General features: G+C 40.7%; 1 protein-coding gene across 3 annotated transcripts; it reads right to left on the bottom strand.

Annotated features, from left to right (window-relative positions):
- Window positions 1–2,818: 2,818 nt before the first annotated feature.
- On the bottom strand, window positions 2,819–18,959 carry LOC114355003 (clotting factor B). 3 transcript variants are annotated; one of them, XM_028307647.1, is made up of 11 exons: window positions 18,752–18,959; window positions 17,853–17,950; window positions 15,948–16,078; window positions 12,370–12,503; window positions 10,608–10,759; window positions 9,621–9,733; window positions 7,528–7,680; window positions 6,290–6,416; window positions 5,540–5,671; window positions 4,454–4,510; window positions 2,819–2,989 (listed from the first exon to the last, which is right to left on the bottom strand). In XM_028307647.1, exons 1-11 carry the CDS (start codon window positions 18,810–18,812, stop codon window positions 2,876–2,878), a joined length of 1,272 nt encoding a protein of 423 aa, XP_028163448.1. In that variant the 5' UTR covers window positions 18,813–18,959; the 3' UTR covers window positions 2,819–2,875. The 3 variants fall into 3 exon arrangements, with proteins under 3 accessions (XP_028163448.1, XP_028163446.1, XP_028163447.1); XM_028307645.1 differs by having other exon boundaries at window positions 2,881–2,899; window positions 4,342–4,510; XM_028307646.1 differs by lacking the exon at window positions 2,819–2,989 and adding an exon at window positions 3,569–3,686 and having other exon boundaries at window positions 4,344–4,510.
- Window positions 18,960–20,759: the final 1,800 nt, after the last annotated feature.

The raw sequence follows: 20,759 nt of genomic DNA, 5'->3' as shown, positions 1-20,759 counted from the left end.
TTGCCGCTGGCGATATGACGTCACTCGAAGAGAAGCGTCTATAACTATAAAAAACTATATTTAAATCATTTTTTATTCATTATTATTGATAAAAATTGTGTATTTGCGTAAAATAAGACACATTAATTGCATTTAATCACAAACTAATTGCGTTTAATCGCGGTTGGGGGAGAGGACGCGCATTCCACGGACCGGCAAACTTAGCGCGGACGGCTAGTACAGGGTGCTTTTGAATATTTGTATTTTAAACTTTCGCAGAGTTTTACAAAACGAATGATGCTCGCAAAATGAATGAATGAGCACTCGACTGAAATATTAATATTAATTTGAATATGTCGGCCTCAAGCTATCTAATATTGTGCAGCAAGGACATTTATTTCTGAGTTTGTGGTCACGAAAGTAATTTAATACAAAAGTTACAAATGACAGATGAATTATTAGAAGACAAATAAATATGACAAGTTCGATGCTTCCGGACACGAAAGTTACAGGTTTGGTTCCCAGATGTGACATATAGTTTGAAATAAAACACTGCATAAAAAAATAACGTGATTTCAAATTTTAAAAGGCTGCCCTGAGATTCGAACCCACTCTCATGTGCTGGCGACTGCTATAATAACCACTGGGCCACAGACATTGGTCACCCTAAAAAGCGGTTTGATACACTGTAAGCCAGTCGTGTAGTGTAAATAGGATGATAGCATCCCACCAAAAACATAAATATAAAAAAGGAGAGCCAAGTTCAATACAAAAATTATGCTTGGCTGTGGGCTTCGGCGCAAAAAAAAAATGGGAGGTCTAAATGAGTGCCAAGTTCTATACAAAATCCATATTGTTTTTAAGGAACAAAATAACTTTAACAAGGTTAGATTCGACTTGGCCAGTTTTCATTACATCAGTCATTTTATAAAGCTATTCAAAATTACATATTTTTTAATTCTGATAAAAACTGGCCAAATCTGCAGCTTCCACCATTAAGTCTGCAGCATCCATCCATCCTTTCGTGTTTAGCGCCAAAGATTTCTACGATACTTACGAGTAGGTAAGTATTGAATTCAGAGTAAGTATCATAGTGGACCGACGACCTCTTATAGGTAGCAGGAAGGCGCTGGATGCAGGCTACCAACCGGGCGATGTGGACATCATTGGCCTATGTTCAGCAGTGGACGCCCTGTGGCTGAAATGATGATGATGATTGAATCTCACCCGCAACTCACAGGTCGGTCTGTGATCTGTGAGCCAGTATCAGTAATTCATACAAATATAGTCTGCCATTGAATCCGCGGTCCTCGGCCTCACGTGTTCCCACAACGCTTCTATTGATGTGCGATAACAAGCCACGTGGCATGCGTTTGCGCATGGAACGCACGCACGGGCGAAAGTCAGAATGGGTTAGGTCTGAATTACAAAAAAACGGTCAAAACTCGGGCTTATTCCACTATTCCCCATTGACAATCCCCGTCAACGGGGAATAGTGAACTTTTTGTTCACTAATCCCCGTTAACGCCAATTGGAGCTTAATGGGGAATAATGAACAAACAAGTTCATTAATACCCGTTATATTAGGATTTTATTTTTAACATAATGGGGATTAACCCACTTGTTACGTGAACTTTTTAGTTCATTATTCCCCATTATAAGTTTAATAAGTTCCAATTGGCGTTAACGGGGATTGTCAACGGGGAATAGTGGAAAGCCAAAACTCGCTAGAATTAAAAATGTCAATTCAGAAACGGGGGAAATTTCGATTATAGATGACCCACGCTGAACTGTCCCACCAAACTCAATGACAGGAGGGCGCTACCATCGTTCAACTATATGGTTTCCAACATGGCAAAAATCGGAACCAGCGATTCGGTATTGACGGTGGCGCCCCGCTGTCAATGTCATCGATAGGACAGTTCAGTATTTTGGAACTATAATTTCAAGTCCAATGACAGTTTAACTTTCCCTCGGGATAAACTGACCTTCACTGGTTGAGTTTTTATTGGCGGTCAAGCTGTAGATCCTGGCTACACAGGAGTTGCAGCGGTGGGATTTGGGAATGAGTGGTGTGAGTCCCGAACCTTTTGAACCTTACCAGACAATCATTTTAGGGTAGCTGCTAAAGCCATATGACCCAAACTTCATGATACACCAACGTTCTTACCTATGTTGGGAGCATGCGCTGACAGACTTTCAGCTTTTAAAAATAACGTAGGTCTGGCGTTCACTAGCTCTTAGTCTATAAGTAAAGTGCACACAAAAAATAATTTTAAATTTTATTTTATTTATAAAAGTATCAAATCATTTTTATCATTACACAATAAAACAGTTCTTTTCATTCTATAGGATTTAGCTTTTAGTCAACTTTTGGGAATTTTAGTCCAAGACATGGGATTGGGGACATTCTAGCCTAGGAGAGGGGGGCATTCTAGCTTAGGAGAGGGGGGCATTCAAGCTTAAGAGAAAGGGGCGTTCTAGCTTAGGAGAGGGGGCATTCTAGCTTAGGAGAGGGGGGCATTCTAACCTAGAAGAGGGGGGCATTCTAGCCTAGGAGAGGGGGGCATCCTAGTCTAGGAGAGGGGGGCATTTAGCTTAGGATAGGGGGCATTCTAACCTGGGAAAGGGGGCATTCTAGCTTAGGAGAGGGGGGCATTCTAACCTAGGAGAGGGGGGCATTCTAACCTAGGAGAGAGGGGCATTATAGCCTAAGAGAGGGGGGCATTCTGATGCAAGGGGTGCAAATCAGTTTAAAACTTCGGGAGAGAGGCATGGTGGGGGGATGATCAGTTTTTAGACACTTAAAGACAAAAACAAGGAAGATTATCAGCATTTTATTTTCCAGGAGGGGGCTACCCTCCCTCCGTCTAGTTACATTCCTCCCCTGATCCCCTTAGTTGGGCCACACGATCCCCTCGATCCAGTCCACGTAGTGCGCCACGCGCGTGTAGATCCCCGGCTCGCCCTTGTTCCCGCACTGCTTCCCGAATGACGTCACTCCCGTCACCACGTACATGCAGTGCAGCTTCTTGCTCTTGAGCTGGATGAGCCATTCTAGTCCAGGAGAGGGGTAATTATAGTGCAGGGGTAAGCCACACTCTGACACTGAGGACAAATCAAAGGCGTACAATGAGGGCTATCGTTTTAGCGCTCACCAGTTTGCGCCACTGTAGAGTAAGGTCCTGTCACTTGCTAGTAGCGAAGACAGTGGCACCATCTGGTGAGTGCTAAAGTGGTAGGAGGACTATCGCATTTGCACTCATCAAGATGGCGCCACTGTAGAGTAAGGTCCTGTCAATCGCCAGGGGTGCCAACTGTTAAGTATAAAAACGATAGCCCTCATTGTCCAAGGGGAGCTACTGTCTTACTCTTTACGCTCATCCTCGCCNGGGGGTTCCTAGTCTAGGATAGGAACAAGGGGGGGTCAATGTTTGGTTAAGGTCATTGTTTTAGTCAAGATACTTAGACTGTGTAGCATCATCTTACTTTAACTGGTCTGCTAAAAATAAAAAAAAATAAAAAATGTATTTATTGCCTAATTGCTAGTAGTCTAATAAGTATTTCTTTCTTTTTTATCTATTGTATGGTATAAATGGTATTCTTTCTTTTCTGACAATGAAACATAATCTAGTTTTTTTTATTTTACTTTACTTATTAAGGCTGTTAGTAATTAAAGTTTTGAGCTCCGTTCTCTGGGTCCTTAGTTGGGCCACACGATCCCCTCGATCCAGCCCACGTAGTGCGCCACGCGCGTGTAGATCCCCGGCTCGCCCTTGTTCCCGCACTGCTTCCCGAATGACGTCACTCCCGTCACCACGTACATGCAGTGGAGTTTCTTGCTTTTGAGCTGGATGGGGCCTCCTAGTCTAGGAGAGGGGGCATTCTAGCTTAGGCGAGGGGGCATCTTAACCTAGGAGAGAGGGAGTCTAGCTTAAGAGAGGGGGGCATTCTAGCTTGAGAAGGGGGCATTCTAGCCTAAGATGTGGGGCATTTTAGCCTAGGAGAGAGGGGAAGTCTAGCTTAGAAGAGGGGGCATTCTAACCTAGGAGAGGGGGGCATTCTAGCCTAGGAGAGGGGGCATTCTAGCTTAGGAGAGGGGGAATTCTAACCTGGGAAAGGGGGGCATTCTAGCCTAAGATAGGAGATTTTTTAGACAAGAATACCCATGCTTAGACACTAAAATGACTTAGATAAAGAAGATTAGTGGCATACTATTTATTTACGAGGATGAAGCTATAGGTTGAAGCGGCACGGAAGGGTGTTTTTGGATTCAAATGTCAGCGAGTCTTCAATGCGTTGTCACATTATAAATGTCAATGTCACCCCTCCCCTCCCTCTCGTTACACCCATGACCCCCTTAGTTGGGCCACACGATCCCCTCGATCCAGTCCACGTAGTGCGCCACGCGCGTGTAGATCCCCGGCTCGCCCTTGTTCCCGCACTGCTTCCCGAATGACGTCACTCCTGTCACCACATACATGCAGTGGAGTTTCTTGCTCTTGAGCTGGATGGGGCCGCCGCTGTCGCCCTGGGTGAAGAAAATAAATTTATCATTATCAGATTAAGTATCAAAGTCAAGAGTCATCAGTCCAATTTTTTTTTTTAATTCTTTTTATTTTGACTAATTTTAATTTATAATTATTTAATGCAATTTTTTTTTATTTTGTATATTTGAATGCCCCTACGTACAAAAAGGCGCCCACTGAAAATCAGTGTCTTGGTCAACGGGCCAAGACGTTACTGAGTGGGTGGCCTTTATGACAACTTTATTATTATTTTTTCCTTTTTGATGTTTGTGTTCTAAAATGAATGTATCTATTTTCTACTATTGTTGTTGTCAAATAAAGATTTTTCTTTCTTTCTTTCTTTCTTCAGAGCGAAATGGTCCACATTGTATAACTGCCTAAATTGTAAGACCTAATGTGAATGCTAATGTGGTAATAGCAATAAACGATTGAGATAGCAATAAACGATTGAGTATTGAGGATTTTCCTACACTATCCACGCGCGCCAAAGTGGGAGTAATATATTTCTGAACATTGTTTTCAAATCGGTTTCTTATATAACGGAATTCTGAGGAAACAAACACAAAAAACATACCGAATTACTTGAGAAGAAATATATTTTTTAAATTGGTTTTGAGAAAGATTCTACTGCTGGAAAAGGCCTCCCTAAAGATTTTCACAATGATCAATTCTGTGCAGCCTGCATTAAGGTGCTCCCGCGACCTTCGCTAGGTCGCTAGGTAAGTAGGTCCATAGTGTTTACGACATTTTTTAAAAGCTTTTTCATGCCCTTTTTGCCTGTGCCCCAATTCTGAAAAAGCGCCGAACTATACGCGAATAAGTCCTACTTGGCGACACAAATTGCGAAAGCGTGAATCTCGGTTATCGCGATGTGTCTGGCCCTCCACTAGAAATATGAGTTGACAGGTCGCGGGACCTGTCATTGGTCGCGCGTCCTGTCATTGGCTAATGATCGCGCCGGCGATAGCAATCTGCACGCTTTTTTTGGTTGAAGCTTTACGTTTTGACAGATTTGTCATCCATCAACTGACCTGGCAGGTATCCTTGCGCTCCATCTTGTCCCCGTAGCAGGTCTGCGTGTTGGGGTCGAAGCCCTGCTTCATGTGGCGGTGAACGGGGAACTTGACTGAGCACTCCTCAGTCGTGAACTGGTTCAGAATCACCTGGAAGACACAAGGGTTTGGTTTTACAGCAGGATTCAAAAATTCAAGGTCTGTGAACAAAATTATGGTCGCTCTTATGTCCCAATAGATTCTAACTTCATTGTCGATTTGTTGTAATAGTGTCAAGACTGCCTACAGAACTATTGATCGATACAATAGCGCACAGTAATGGAAATTACTATTGATAAGTAGGTAATTTACAATATAGTATCAATACAAGGTGACACAATTACATTTTTGTTTCCTGATGAGTTAGCTATAAATGTCGTTAAAACAAAACGAACGATAGTGCGATGTAAAATGGGACAGCGCCATCTCTTGATAGCCGTCGTAACCAAATCTATAAGTAGGTACAATCCGCTATCTAATTAATATGCTACTCATCATCATCGTCATTTCAGCCACGGACATCCACTGCTGAACATAGGCCTCCCCAATGACTTCCACATCGCCCGGTTGGTAGCGACCTGCGTCCAACGCCTTCCTGCTACCTTTATCAGGTCGTCGGTCCACCTACACCCTATACCTATGCATCTACTGCAAGTATATCTTTTAGCGGACTGCATATCTGTCATGATCCTTTATCGCCTTATGGCTAAAATGATGATGAGAACCTACCTTCTGTAAGACATCAGACGTGGACCCCCTATGCTCGGTGAGGCCCCATCCCGTGGCCAGCACTCGGTCCTCAGGCGAGTCCCCGGCGTGAACGCACGCGGGCACCAGGAACTGGGAGAGCTTGACCCTGGAAAGATACGTCATCAGGTCATTTAGAGTGGCCGCACACCGTTGATTTTTAGTTGGCCGATAGTTGTGACTTTTGCCCGATTTCAAATTGTATGAAGAATCGGCCAAATTCAATCGGCGTAGTGTGCGCACTCCCATACATGCCCATACTGATCAACAGCCCGACTTAACTATCGGCCGACGAAAAATCAACGGTGTGCGCATACTCTTAGTCGCCACCGCTTAGTTACATCACGGATAGAGAAACAGTAATACTGTTCAACGCTAGATGGCGTTGTACGTTTGTTAACTCGTGTTGGTAAAGTTTTTGTTGACTCTCTCTTTTTTTCTCAGTATACACCAGTGACAGTTTAATTACTCAACGCTAGATGGCGTTGTACGTTTGTTAACTCGTGTTGGTAAAGTTTTTGTTGACCCTCTCATTCGCAGAATACCAGTAGCCGTAACGTGCTCATAGGTGTTACGTTTTTGTTGGTAGTACATTTTTTTTACTGAGTCCACAGCTCTTCATCCTCTTCTGCTCCGCTGCCGCGCCGCTGTTTTCGAGGGCGGTCTATTTTGATTATTTACGCAAAACATTTTGCCGCCGCCGCGCCGGTGCACGCAAAATTCGAGTTCAAAAGTGTTTTCTAAGTTGTAATTATTGCCCTGCGTGCGCAAACAACTGCACGCAGGAAGATTTAATGAATGCTGTTGACAACGACACTCCTGTAGCCGAGTTTTGGGCTGACATTGTAGGTTTGTTGTCGACACGACAAGAAGAAGACTCGACTAAGTAGTCGGTATAGAAAGTATTTAGTCGCTCGGCTAGCGGTAGGTATAGCTACACTCTTATTTAGGGTTTAAATCTGCTTTATGGGTCGTCTTAACTCCGTCTTGTTGGTTTCCTTAAGGACTGTGCCCTTTTTTACTTACCATTGTCTTGGAGGATATCTTCAAGATATTTTAAGTGCGATTATTATTATTAGCCAAGACAACGATTGGAATTATTCTACTAGTCTTCAAGATATCTTCAATGCCTTTTTAAGAGAATGTGTTGCTACTTGAGTCGACTAGTAGATATAAAGATGCAGATTATCATTACAAATATTACAATAAAGAATACTTACGGGGATTCCAACTCAACCAGCGCTATGTCGTTGTACCTATGGGGCGGCTTGTAGTCATCATGGGGGATGTATCGCTTGACGCGCCGCAGCAGGTCGTTGTTGATGGGGTCCGACCGCTTGAGGGCGCCCATGAGCGCATATGTTACTGGACCGCTGGAAAAATAATTAAAATGGTGATTTTAGGGTTAAAAATTATAAAATAAATAGAGTTGGACACTCTTGTAAGTGTCATTTCAACCTATCACATTTTCATGTACAGACGTATAACGTTACGGTAAAGTCAAAAAGTGCCACAAAATACGGTCTCCCTTTCATTGGCGATCACTGCTAGCAATTTCCTTAATGACAGTGACAGTGAACAGGTAGAAATGATGGCGTTCAGTATCATGCGTGATTTTCTCTCTAATCTATAACAGCCTTTGGGGTTCGTCTTTGAGCATAGACCTCCTCTTCAACCTTCCACCGACTTCTGTCCCTGGCCACTTGCATTACGTTTATTTCAGCTTGTTTCCCGATATCATCTGTCCCTCTTTTAGAAACGTAGAGAAAAGACTGGGGTCAGCGACGTGGTGGAAGAGATTGAGAGCCGTATTTAAATAGAGATAGGGCAGGGCACATTGCACGGATGAACCACGATCGAAGGGCCAGAAAGACCTTGGAGTAAAGACCCCACAATAACACCCGTGGCAGAGGTAAACATGAGTGAGTACTATAAATAAACTATCACCTTCAAATCAGCAGCCCAAAATCCTGGAGCGGGCACCAGCCAGAATCCTGGGGTGGGCACCAGACCATTCTGGGGTAGGCACGGCCCAAACCCCACAGGGTGAAAACGATTAAAAAAATTGTATGGTTGGCATACATTTAGTATGGAAGCTGAAAACATTTAATTTTCGGATAGATTCAGCTTATTCTGTACCCTATTACATATAGATACCCTTTGATAGATCTCATAAACCACTTTAGGATCAGTAACTAGTTTTTCGTTATCTTGTATAGTTTAGAAATAATCGAGTGAGATCACTTTACGTTTCCACTCTGTATACGCACATGAGCCTCATGTCATGACATCGTCCTTTGGCTGAACCAAATAGTACGAGAGCCCACGACCAAAATTTTTGTCTCATAGCAATACGGCCAAAACCACATCAAATCGATAGATACGATTATCCTGAACTCGAAAATACCAATATCAGACATTTTCCGCGTAGCGTTTGATCTGACCGAATTTTCAAAATTGTCAAAGAATTTTACCGAACTGCATCATAGCAATATGTCTGATTTGCAGACTGTAGTTGAATGATAGTTCTGAGATACCGGAAACATTATTTTCAGACGTTAGTGGTGTAGCGCAAACCCGTAAAATCACTTAAAAAAATTAAAAATGAGACAAAAAAAATGTCTCATAGCAATACGTCTGAAAATCTTTTTTATTAGTAAATTTTGGTTATTTGATGCTAACAAAACAATTTTCAGACGGAAATGTGAACGCATTAAATTTTGAGACCATTTTGAAAATGTTAACAAATTTTACCGATCGGTATCATAGCAATATGTCTGAAAATTGTTGGACATGATAAAATAAGTTGTCCACATGTGCAAAAAATTTATATCAGACAAATTAAGTGTAGCACCTTCTCTATCATACAACTTTTTGATACACTTAAAGTGTCTGAAAACAGGTTTTTGGTAATCATGGCAGCAATACGAAAAGTTCAAAATAAAATTTATCCGTATTGCTATGATACAGGTCGGCTAAATTTGTTGACATTTTCAAAAATGCGCACAGGCTATATGCTACGCGCAAAATGTCTGAAAACAAACTTTTTCGTAATACAATTATAAAATCTATGTACATTTTCACTATCAGACGTATTGCTATAATACCGACTGTCTTTTTTTTTTGACACGGCAGAAATGGCCTCCCACGCAGTTGCTACACTTTCGACCGTTACTACACACCTATTCGGGTTCAGAATCATACAATCTAACGATTTTATAGGGTTTTTGCCGTATTTCTATGAGACATGGTTTTGGTCGTGGGCTCTCGTACTAAAAGTATTATTTAGTCATGGAAAACAGCATGCGCTCACCCTTCCCTGCTGACGGTGCAGTGTCCCGCGGTGAGCACAAACTGTTCGCTGATGAGGGAGCCGCCGCATTGGAACTGGACGGTGGCTATGTCGTTGCCGAAGCCGAGGAGGACCTGAAAAATAAAGTATAGCTCTAAATCTGTTTTAAAAGATTGGTGGTTGTAGGACTCGTTTATGTTTTTCAAATAAAGAAAATACTTAGGCCCGATTAGACTAAACTTTTTCCGAAAAATAACTCCTGGTATAACTGGCACATTGACAGTTTCAGTATGGGAAATATGTCAAAACTGACGATTTATTCTGAGATTAATAATTACAATTACTCTTGTTTGGTCGAAGACTTAAAAATTATATCTTCCATTGAAATATGGTGAATCACCAATCCAATGATTGTTTAGGCCTTAGGAGGTAAGTATTACTTAATTGGTTAAATCATCAAAAGCCAATCAAATAATGTAATAAACAATTATTCATTAACCCAAAAAACCGATCAAGGACATTATGGGCAATCATGGGTAGGTACGCGGCGTGGGACGTCCACCTACAAGGTGGACCGACGACATCGTAAAGGTAGCAGGGAAGCGCTGGACGCAGACCGCTGCCAATCGATCAACATGGAAAGCATTGGGGGAGGCCTATGTTCAGCAGTGGACGTCCTATGGCTGAAATGATGATGATGATGATGATGGGTAGGTACAGTCAGCGTCAAATAGTTCGTGACACGCGAAGTGGCCAAAAAGCTGATAACTAACACAACGTTATTCCAATTTGGGTGTCAAGAACTATTTGATGCTGAATGTACCGAATTTGACCAAGTTCCTTTAGATTCTAGAAACCCTCTCTTATTTAGGTACCAGAGGCAAATTGACCTACTATGTACCATGAGTAGTTTTAGTTTAAAAGGATGCCAACGATTTTTATGTCATTCTGTATAGTCTGTGGGGACGTTTAAAAAACATTATTCCCAAAAGTCTTAAGTGTTCTTACCATGTGCGGGAACTCGTCCTTCTTCGCCGGGTCCCCGCCGATGATCAGGTCTTCGGCGTTGTGGTGGCACTGGTGAGCCCTGGTGAAGTCGCCGATCAGCGCCACTCCCTTCTTGCACGGGTAGATGAGAGACTGCTGGTACTCCACGCATTCTGGGGAAGGTTTGGTTAATAAACATTAAATTCTAGTTTTAAAATAAACTGCGTGGATGGCTTAAAAGTAAAAACTATTAGCCTATGCGCAGACCATTGATTTTTCGTCGGTCGATAGTTAAGTCAGGCAGTTGATCAAATCCCACCACCACCCATGGCCATACCAACCTCGCGATTATTGTGGCCGAATCTTGAGAGATGCGCGCGGAATTGCGGCTGCCTACGGCAGATTGCACTCCACCGCGCGCAATTCTTGACTCTCTACAAGTTCTTTAATCTTTGTCCATTTGTCCCTTGCCACTCTCCCCCTTCTGGGGCATGGACTCTACTAGCACGTTGGCACCATCCGGTGCCTGGCCGCTAGGCGTCTGTCCGTTCCGCCTCCTGTGCCACGCGTGCGCGAAACATCGCAGCCGCGCGAAGTTCGCCTCCGAGCTGACAAGATCGGGGTACCACGCAGGACCGTAGCCCTCCGAGAGCGCTATCCCACTCAGCATCTCACACCGCAGGTCTTCATACAGGGGACAGTACCACAGAACGTGGTGCCTGTCCTCCTCACTCTCGCCGCACTCACACATACTCCCCTCTCGCAGCTTCATGTCGCTCAGCCTTTTATTGAAGCACCCGTGTCCAGTGAGTATCTGCGAGGTCACATAGTCCGGTTGGACCCAGCGCATGCTGAGCCTACCAGCCACCTCCGGGAAGAACTGATAGAGCTCAGAGACAGAGTGACAGAGTCAGGCAGTTGATCAGTATGGCCATGTATGGAAGTGCGCACATTACGCCGATTCAATTTGGCCGATTCTTCATACAATTTAAAATCGGGCACAACTATCGGCCAACTAAAAATCGGTGCTCTGCGCCTAGTCTTAGGGATATAATTTCACCGGGATACCATGGCGGCGCAACCAGTCGCCGGCTACCAACATGAGCCCTTACTCATGAGCTATGAGCCCTATGATACTACCTAATCGCAAGACTAAATGACTAATTAATTTTCCTTTAAAAATGGATAAATACTACCTTAATTTGTAACATAAAGAAATGTAGAGAAAAACGTCGTGTTGTTTTTCTCTCCTCGGCTTAGTGTCCAGCTGTGGACTTGTCACACTGCAAGCTGTCTGCATTCAGGTCACAATAAACACAGCCCGTATCATGCATCCAGTGTGACCGTCCCGATTAATTTCGTTGCGGGTCCAATGACAGTTTAACTTTCCCCGGGACAAACTTGACCTTCACTGGTTGGGTTATTGGCGGTCAAGCTGTAGATCCTGGCTACACAGGAGTTGCAGCGGTGGGAACGAGAGGTGGGAATCATCATCATCATCAACAACCCTTTACAGTTTACTGCTGGACTATGAGCCTCCTCCACTATAGTGGAGGGTTTTGCCATAATCCCCACGCTTGTCAGGCGGGTTGGAGATCGCAGTTTAAAATATTGATGTTTTTCAGAGAGCGCTGCTGCCCGTTCTCTGTTTGATGTGTAGTCCCTAAGTCGCCTCTTACGACACCCGCGGGAAGAGTAGGGGTTGGTGACAAATGTGTTCTACTCTGCCGTCACCACACGGCTAGGGATAATAGTGTTTAACTAATGTAGAATGAGTACTTACTGTCAAAGGCCTTCTGTCCAATCTTGGGGGAGGTCAGCTTGGGTGACAGCGGCTCACAACCGGACGGGGAGCCGTCGTTGTTGACGTAGTCATACACGGGGATGTAGGGGGTCGAGGGGCCGTTGTTTGGGGGTCTGTAAGTAAAATAGTTATTTAATTCAATTTATTTATTCCAAGACAACAATGATCCACTAAAATAGAAAGACACGGGTCTTAACGCGACATTACTTACGAATGAGTTTTAAATTCGCTGTCAAGTTCAAATTGTAATTGTATTTTTAACTGTGGAAACTTCGCTGATTTCTGTCCTATTTTTTTGTGTGATTATTTGTCTGTATATCAAAATTGTTTGTTTCCCTAATATAAATAAATAAATAAATAAATAAATTGTAGCAAATTCAATAGGATTTCGTTAGTAACTTTGGGTACGGAACCCTTTAAAAATTAGAAAATTCACAAACATTACTATTAAGTAAGTCTTACAGTGCGCGTAGACGCACAGGGTGTCACACGAACCAATCACAGAGCTCTATTCAACGCTGTACGTTCGATTTGTGAATATGGGCGTATACCCATTTTTTCCAGGCGGTAAAAAAGTTAACCAGATTAATTAAATTAATAAATTAATCTAACTTGCTCTTGTCTTGCGTGTTAAGGAAAACAATCATATAGGAAAACGAGACAAACCGGTAGAAATCGATTAACTATCATATACATAGTAGGTATGCATGTAGGCAGTAATAAATGGGTATACAGGGTGGAAACGATAAGTGATCTCACGCGATTGAATTTTCGGAAAGATCCAGTTTATTTTGTAACCTATTTATTGATACCGTTGGATAGAGCTCGTGAAGCACTTTCAGGATCAGTAACCAATTTTTGGATATCTTGTATAGTTTAGAAATAATCCAGTGAGATCACTTATCGTTTCCACCCTGTATAATGTTATGTATTTTGCTTATGTCATATCTAGGATATAAAAGTAATATGTTTTCCTTAATTTATCTTATTAATTAATAATGGTTCTAATTAATTAATTTAAAGTTATGTTTTCCTCTATAAATTAATTACTTATCACAGTTCTCTTCATTATGCTTAGGCTGAGTTACACCATCTTATTTTAACTTTAACAAACGTCAAAAGTCTGTCAAACTCCATACAAAAGCACCGGTTATGATTACTTAAGTCATGGTTAAAATAAAGTGGTGCAACAGTCTTAGTAATGCCAGTTATGATTAGTAATGTACACATTAAAATTTGTGGGTTGGGATTTCCTAAAATGCTTGTCTTACATCGCCAAGTGAGTCACGCCTCTAAGATAATTGCTTGAGTCAATTAATTGCTGTGGGAAATATAGGTACTAATACCAAGTATTTTTAAATAACCTTGTTATGAGACCAACGGAAAACCATAAGGGCTAGGAAAACTTATAAAATAACTAAGTAGCGGCTACGTAGGGTAGACCGGGTACAATAGTACCACGGGTCAATAGTACCATCGGCGATATTTCTTCATACAAGCGACGTTAGATTGTGTGCATAGCGTCAGAATATGCGCTTTTTGTGTTTCCATCCGCTCACCAGTCGGCGGCGCTTGTGCTGAAAAACGAAGGTGTACAGGAAGGATTTTCGTTTTTTGCCCAGCCGCAGTAAGTTTTATGTCAAATATATGAGCCCATAAGTTACCTAATATGCTATTTATTACCAAAGTATTGTTGTCAATAGTTTATCCAGGCTCTAAACTTTGTATCGACAGCGAATTATTGGCATTCACTGTGAAAATGACTGAATTTTAGGTGAAGTTCTCTTGACTACCTACTTGGAACAAATGTACCAGTCTCCATGGGGTCAATTGTAGCGGTACAATCAACCCCGTGGTACAATTAACCCCCGGAACCTTATTTTATACTTAATATTTTAAATTGGTTTTAAAGTACCTATACTTATAATAAAATAGGTTATTATAAAACATTCACGTGGTTATTTTACATTTTTACAATTATATTTTTATAATTATAGGCATACCTACCTACTGAAAAAATAGTTAATGTGTTTTATTAAATAAGTAGGTAGATGTCGATAAAAAGGTGATATAAGTACCTAAATGCCTACTTAAAATATTTTAATATATGTTTCTAAAACCCTTCTGAATATGTACATTTTAGCTTAATTCAGTTAGTAACTAAGTATTTGAACGTTTGGTTTTAGATGCCTCGACGTAGAGTTAAAAGTACTGATCACGGATCAACGGATCTATTCCTTTATGAACAGGCTTATGATTTTTTTTTAAAAGGGCGAAGCATTAGTAGGTATAAATAAATCAGGGTCAATTGTACCAGGGGTCAATTGTACCCTCATACAAAAATAGATTTTTAAGTTTTGATTATTCTATCATTGTTATTATGCTTATTGTTGTTTCAGGAGCAATATCCGAGCCAAATAAATGACATATTATGTAGAAACAGTTAGCTTTTTCGTTTTTATGGAAGAAAAGTTATTATTTTGTTTTTAAACTTTAGTGTTGATTTTTCATACTTGTTCCTAAATATTTTCGATCTCAATTAATAAAGAATAATGATTGTGGGAGATTAAGAGTACAGAATACCAATAAAGGTGATGATTAGATAAACATAACGACTTTTATAGCCTCATATATTATTGGTACAATTGACCCGTTGTAGGGGTCAATTGTAACATGAGACATCGTACAGTTCAAACTCGTTTTTCATTAAGTATTCGAAAGAATAGTTCAACTCTGCATGCTTAAAAAATTTGTAGCTTAGGAGTCTAGTTTTTACAGCATACTAACAGAATAAGTTATATTTCATTAGATTTCTCAATATTAAACAATTTCCAAAAAATGGTACTATTGTCCCCGGTCTACCCTACGCGTGAAAATAGTTTGAACAGTATTTCCCGTTTTTGCAACATTTTTCTTTACTGCTCCGCCCCTATTGGCTGTAGCTATTTAAGTAATTGGTCATGTCATATAGCCTAAAGCCTCGGTAAATGGGCTATCCAATGCAAAACTGGGTGTCCACGGAAGACCAGCATCGTGGCATTGTCTACTGCAGTGGTTCCCAAAGTTGTCTGGGCTACGACGCCTACGACTCACCTAATACAAGTTCCCAAACTCGGGACCCCCACCTAAGTATAGGAAATTTCGCCCGCTGCCCAGCGGTTGTATCGGCAGAGTGGTAGGTGTCGTTTTACAGGCAGGGCCCACTCAATGTTCGCTCGCGACCCACCACTGGGTCGTGACCCATAGTTTGGGAAACCCTGGTCTACTGTAATGCTTACGACACCATGCTGAGTAGATAGGTACCTTTTCAGTATCATTGTAATTACCTTGTAAGTAAGTAAGTTGTGTATTGTCGATGATACTGAATAAACATTTCTTCTTTCTTTCTTCCTTTCAGTTAGTAAAAGTGCTTTTTTCAAGCCTATTTACAGAAATAAATGACTTTTATGAGTGTTTATGAGTTTTCTTTCAAAAATAATTTTTCAAACCGGACTAGTAAGTAATTCCTGAGATTAACGTGTTCAAGCAAACAACAAAACTCTTCAGCTTTATAATACCTGTTAGTGGTGATGACTGGTGGTCGACTAGTGGTGGTTGTGGTGGTGGTGGTGGTGGTGGTTGGTGGTGGAGGAGGAGGAGCATTGTCGACGCAGCACACCACTGGGTCAGACCCGATGTAAGAACAGATCTGGGAAAAGAAAGAAAGAAAGAAAGAAAGAAAGAAAGACACATTTATTACAATGGACATCACACAAATACAGGCAATTACATAGACATGACAGTGGCACATAATAATGGAAGAAGAAAAAATAAAAACAAGAGTAAACTGAGCAGTGCCACCCATCCACCAACAAGATGCCCACTGCAACGGGACCCCACTCAGCATATGCCGTGGCCCACGGTGACGAAGGCCACGGCGCTGGTTTTCAGTGTGCCCCACAAGAATAGGCAACAGTTAAGTAGGAAATCAGTATGAAATGTAGGCTTATGTATGTAATCTTTACTTCATTCATCATCATCATCATTTCAGCCACAGGACGTCCACTGCTGAACATAGGCCTCGCCCAATGATTTCCATAATGACCGGTTGGTAGCGGCCTGCATCCAGCGCCTTCTTGCTACCTTTATGAGGTTGTCGGTCCACCTTGTGGGTGGACGTCCTTACTTCAGAATATTTTAATCCATGTGGTGGTTTTAGCAGAATAATAGAATAGAATCGCGAGAGTCGGCTAAGGAAGGGATAAACGTGCGAACATCAGCAATGGAGACTGAATCACCTGACGATCATCATTTCAGCCACAAGATGTCTACTGCTGGACAAAAGCATCCCCCAAGGATTTCTACAATGTTTGGTCCTGCGCTGCCTGCACTTCCCGCGATCTTCACCAGATCATCGATCCGTCTAGTGATTCTAGTGGGAGGCCCACCCTCACTACGTTAGCCAGTCCGTGGTTGTCACTCGATAACTTTGTCCAAGTGGCCATCAGCTCTACGAGCTATGTGCCTCGCCCACTGCCACTTAATTTGGCAAATGGGTAGTTAATAAGCCAGCTATATTTAGGCGGGTTTTAGAATCGCGCTGACCGCTCGCTGATCGTCGGCGCTGACAGATCAATATGTAAGTATGTAAGTAATTAAAGGGAACGTTCCTGAGTGACGCTGATAGCTCGGCGCCGACGCTTCATACATTTCGGCTGTCAGCGCTGACGGTCAGCGTGCGTCAGCGTGACTCTAAAACCAGCCTTACTGTCATGTTCCACCTTCGTAGGTCATTACTCCGTATAACAAGCTCACCGACAGGCCCTCGGTCAGGTATTTTTAAAACCTGTTACATTTTCTTTTTATTTTGATGAATAAAATCAAATTGCATACTTCTGTTGATTTGCAAAACCTGATCGGTACATCTCATTTATTTTGCCCATTTGCTTAAAAATCAACCAGTTTTTTAAGACTTATTATTTCGTAATGATTCTTACACGAATTTAAAATCTATACTAATATAAATGCGAAAATAACTCTGTCTGTCTGTCTTGCTTTCACGCCTAAACCACTGAAGTGATTTTGATGAAATTTAGCACAGAGATAGTTTGAGTCCCGGGAAAGGACATAGAGGATAGTTTTTATCACGGTTTTTGAAACAGGGACGCGCGCGATAAGGTTTTTCTGTGACAGACAATATTGCACGCGGGCGGAAAGCTAGTTTATGATAATCTTAAGGTTTAGGGAGGTTTGATGTTCGCATTTAGTCCCTTAGTCACCTTTTACGACATCGTCAGGAAGAGTGGGGGGATCCTATTCTACTCTGATGAAATCACACGGCTAGTGCTAGAAATCTAGAATCAAATTATAAACAAATACGAGGCGAACTTAATGCCATGTGGTATTCTCTTCTAGTTAACCTTTGGGCCGAATAGAGAGTAGCTGGGGTAGGAATACTGTGAATTATATCATTATTTACTAACCTGAGGGAATTTCTTGTTCCTCAAGTCTTCCCTGGCAGATTTGCAGTCCTTGATGTTAATGCACACTCCTGGAGTCCCATTCTTGTTGCAAACTTCGCCTGGACAATAATAGATGGGTATTAGACCAAAATTATAATCCCTCCAGACTACAAACTTTCTACTTACTTAATTTGAAAAACTTATGCCCGTTTTCACCATCATTCCCTAATTTTAAGTGACCCCTATGGTAACACATAACAGGAACTTTGTTTTCATGACTTACTTGACTTAAGCACAGAATAAGTAATAGTACCAAGGTACTCAAGGTCCTATGTCCCCTAGATGGGGCAGAGGGCGTTCACAACAGTCCTCCATCGCGTTCGGTCTTGAGCTTCGCGCTTGATCTCGCTCCAGGTCTTGCCGATTTTCTTCGCCTCGTCTGCTTTTTTTCTTTGTTTGCTACTTTGTTTTGATAGGGGTCACTTAAAATTTAGGGATTGATGGTGAAAACGGGCATTAGTCTACGGAGGCATAAGGAGACCCTATCGTTGTAATTATTTAAGTCCGTGCGCATTCTTTTTACTGATTTGAAGTACCTAATTATTATTTTTGAACAGCTTTTCTAGTAGTTAGTTCTAGTAGTTAGAAGACTGATAAGTTATGTAGCTAGTAGTAGGGGATCAAGGATGTACTTAACAGTCGAACGGGTTAATTCAAACCGTTATCTGTAGTAAACAATTTGATTTCTAACTTTTTTAAATGTTATGCATCATGTTAAAAGATGTATTTGTCTCATGAAAAAACCCATCTACTTAACTTACATGGTAGAAAAATACCATGACTAATACAAAAATTAAGCTCGTATGGAACTTATATCTATCTTAATAAGAAATAATTAAATAAAATAACATTTAACTTACCCTCGTCTGCTCCGTTCGAAAAAACACACAACAACAAACAAAATGCAATTTTATAAATCATTTTTACTTTAAAACTAAACTTATCTCATTTCACAGTATAAAATCTGTTTTAGGCGGTAGTTAATAATCTTTTTTGGTGGGTAATTTAAAAACTAAACCAGTTAGCGACCGGTCTACACGCCTTTACGAGCGTGACTGAGAAAATGTAAGAAACACAGCTGATTGTATAGAACAATGATGATACGTAAACATGGTACGAATGTTGTGGAGTTTTAGCTCTTCTAGAGTTAAACTTCTACTCACCGTTTTGTTTTAAATCGTATCCTGAAATTCAATTCTCAATTCGTTTGCATTCGAATTCAAAAAATGATTAAGTTTGTTAGACATTTTTTTTATACTTCAATGTTTTTTTTTCTTTGTTTATAGTTAAGTTAGCGTTAAATAGTAAGAAACATAGTAACTTTAAAACATGAAAAAGAGCTTAAAAATTTGGTACTCACAAAAAAAACGTTTTATTAAATATTAATAAGCTTTTATCATCATCATCATCATTTCAGCCAAAGGACGTCCACTGCTGAACATAGGCCTCCCCCAATGCTTTCCATGTTGATCGATTGGTAGCTGCCTGCGTCCAGCGCTTCCCTGCTACCTTTACGATGTCGTCGGTCCACCTTGTGGATGGACGCTTAGTCGGTATCCACAAATATTGTACCGCGCTATAGTCCGCAGTGTTTACGCGCGCTCTTTTCCTCAAGCAATGACCTCAACCGGTCGAGATATTATATTGAGCAAAAATACGTCTGTATACATTATAATATAATAGTCTGGGCGCCTTCTGGCTTAATTTAATTACTTATAAAACGAGTTTTTAATTGGAGATTTAGCTTTACTAAGATTTAACTGTAGGGTAAGCGTAGGCTTGAGCTCGGCATCCATCCCATACTTTGTCGACAACAGTTATGCATTATCTTGGCTCCCATTTTTAGTGGACTTCAAAAAGCTTTGGTACAATTAATTAAGGTGTAAAGAATTTGTTCCCATAAAAGATTACAAAAATCCACTTACGTGGGAAATCTTATTCTTTTCTTTTTATGTTGATTTGTATCGCTCTATTTTTGGTATAAGAAAAAAGCATTTTTTCTTTCTTTCAAAAGGGATATAAAACATTTTATACACAAAGCTATCTAGTCTCAAACTAACCAAAACTCGACCTGGTAAGTTTGTTCTCATAAAAGATTACAAAAATCCACTTACGTGGGAAATCTTATTCTTTTCTTTTTATGTTGATTTGTATGGCTCTATTTTTGGTATAAGAAATAGGGGAACCTGTTGTACTTACTTAGGCCAGTTTTTCGAATTTTGATTTTTTGAAAAATAATGGTGATAGTTAAACTTGTCTAGTGCAGTTATATTTAAAGATCATTTAATTAACTACATAATTCATTCATAAAATTGTGTATAATTTTAAAAATTTGGGCATACTAGCTGCTAGAAAAAAAAAGGGAAAACTGTCCTAGGTACAACAAACCAGATGTACCTTGAACCGTGTACGTTGTACCTATTTAAATTTAAATAAATGCTTATATTCGCTTCAATTTGTTAATTTTCTGTTAAATTATTATTTGAAATACCAATTATTACAGTTATTAGCAACAATATCTAAGTAAAAGTATTTTTTAAAAAAGATCCTCATCCATATTTTTTGTACTAATTATTTTTCACAATTTTTTGGCAACAAATCACTTAAGTTTAAGCCGGCTCTCCAGTCCATGTTTAGCCTTACACAATCAACAAAAATATGACAATATTCAACATTTTTTCTAGAAAATTTTGTTGAATGTTGATATGTTATGTCGTGTAGGACAAAATACGCGCTGGAGTGGCTTTAACTTGCAATCTAGTTTTTTTTATTTCTTATCATTTAACATAAATTCTNAAATAACTAAACTATACAACGTGGTAGTACAAAAATGAGTCACAGTAGTTGTTGTGCACAGATGTTTGCCTT

This window comes from Ostrinia furnacalis, unplaced genomic scaffold, assembly GCF_004193835.3.
Source record: "Ostrinia furnacalis isolate ACB-3 unplaced genomic scaffold, ASM419383v2 OfSCF2306, whole genome shotgun sequence".
Classification (NCBI taxonomy): Eukaryota; Metazoa; Arthropoda; class Insecta; order Lepidoptera; family Crambidae; genus Ostrinia; species Ostrinia furnacalis.
The sequence above is the reverse complement of the archived record's forward strand: the minus strand, read 5'-3'. Positions and strand labels throughout refer to the sequence as shown.

Bases quoted from the DNA above. Each gene is read 5' to 3' on its own strand.
- LOC114355003 (XM_028307647.1), bottom strand. From the start codon at position 18,812: ATGATTTATAAAATTGCATTTTGTTTGTTGTTGTGTGTTTTTTCGAAC. The intron at 16,079-17,852 runs GTTAGTAAATAA...TTCTTTTCCCAG, and splicing joins GGAACAAGAAATTCCCTCAG to ATCTGTTCTTACATCGGGTC. The intron at 10,760-12,369 runs GTAAGTACTCAT...AACCTTCCCCAG, and splicing joins TGGACAGAAGGCCTTTGACA to AATGCGTGGAGTACCAGCAG.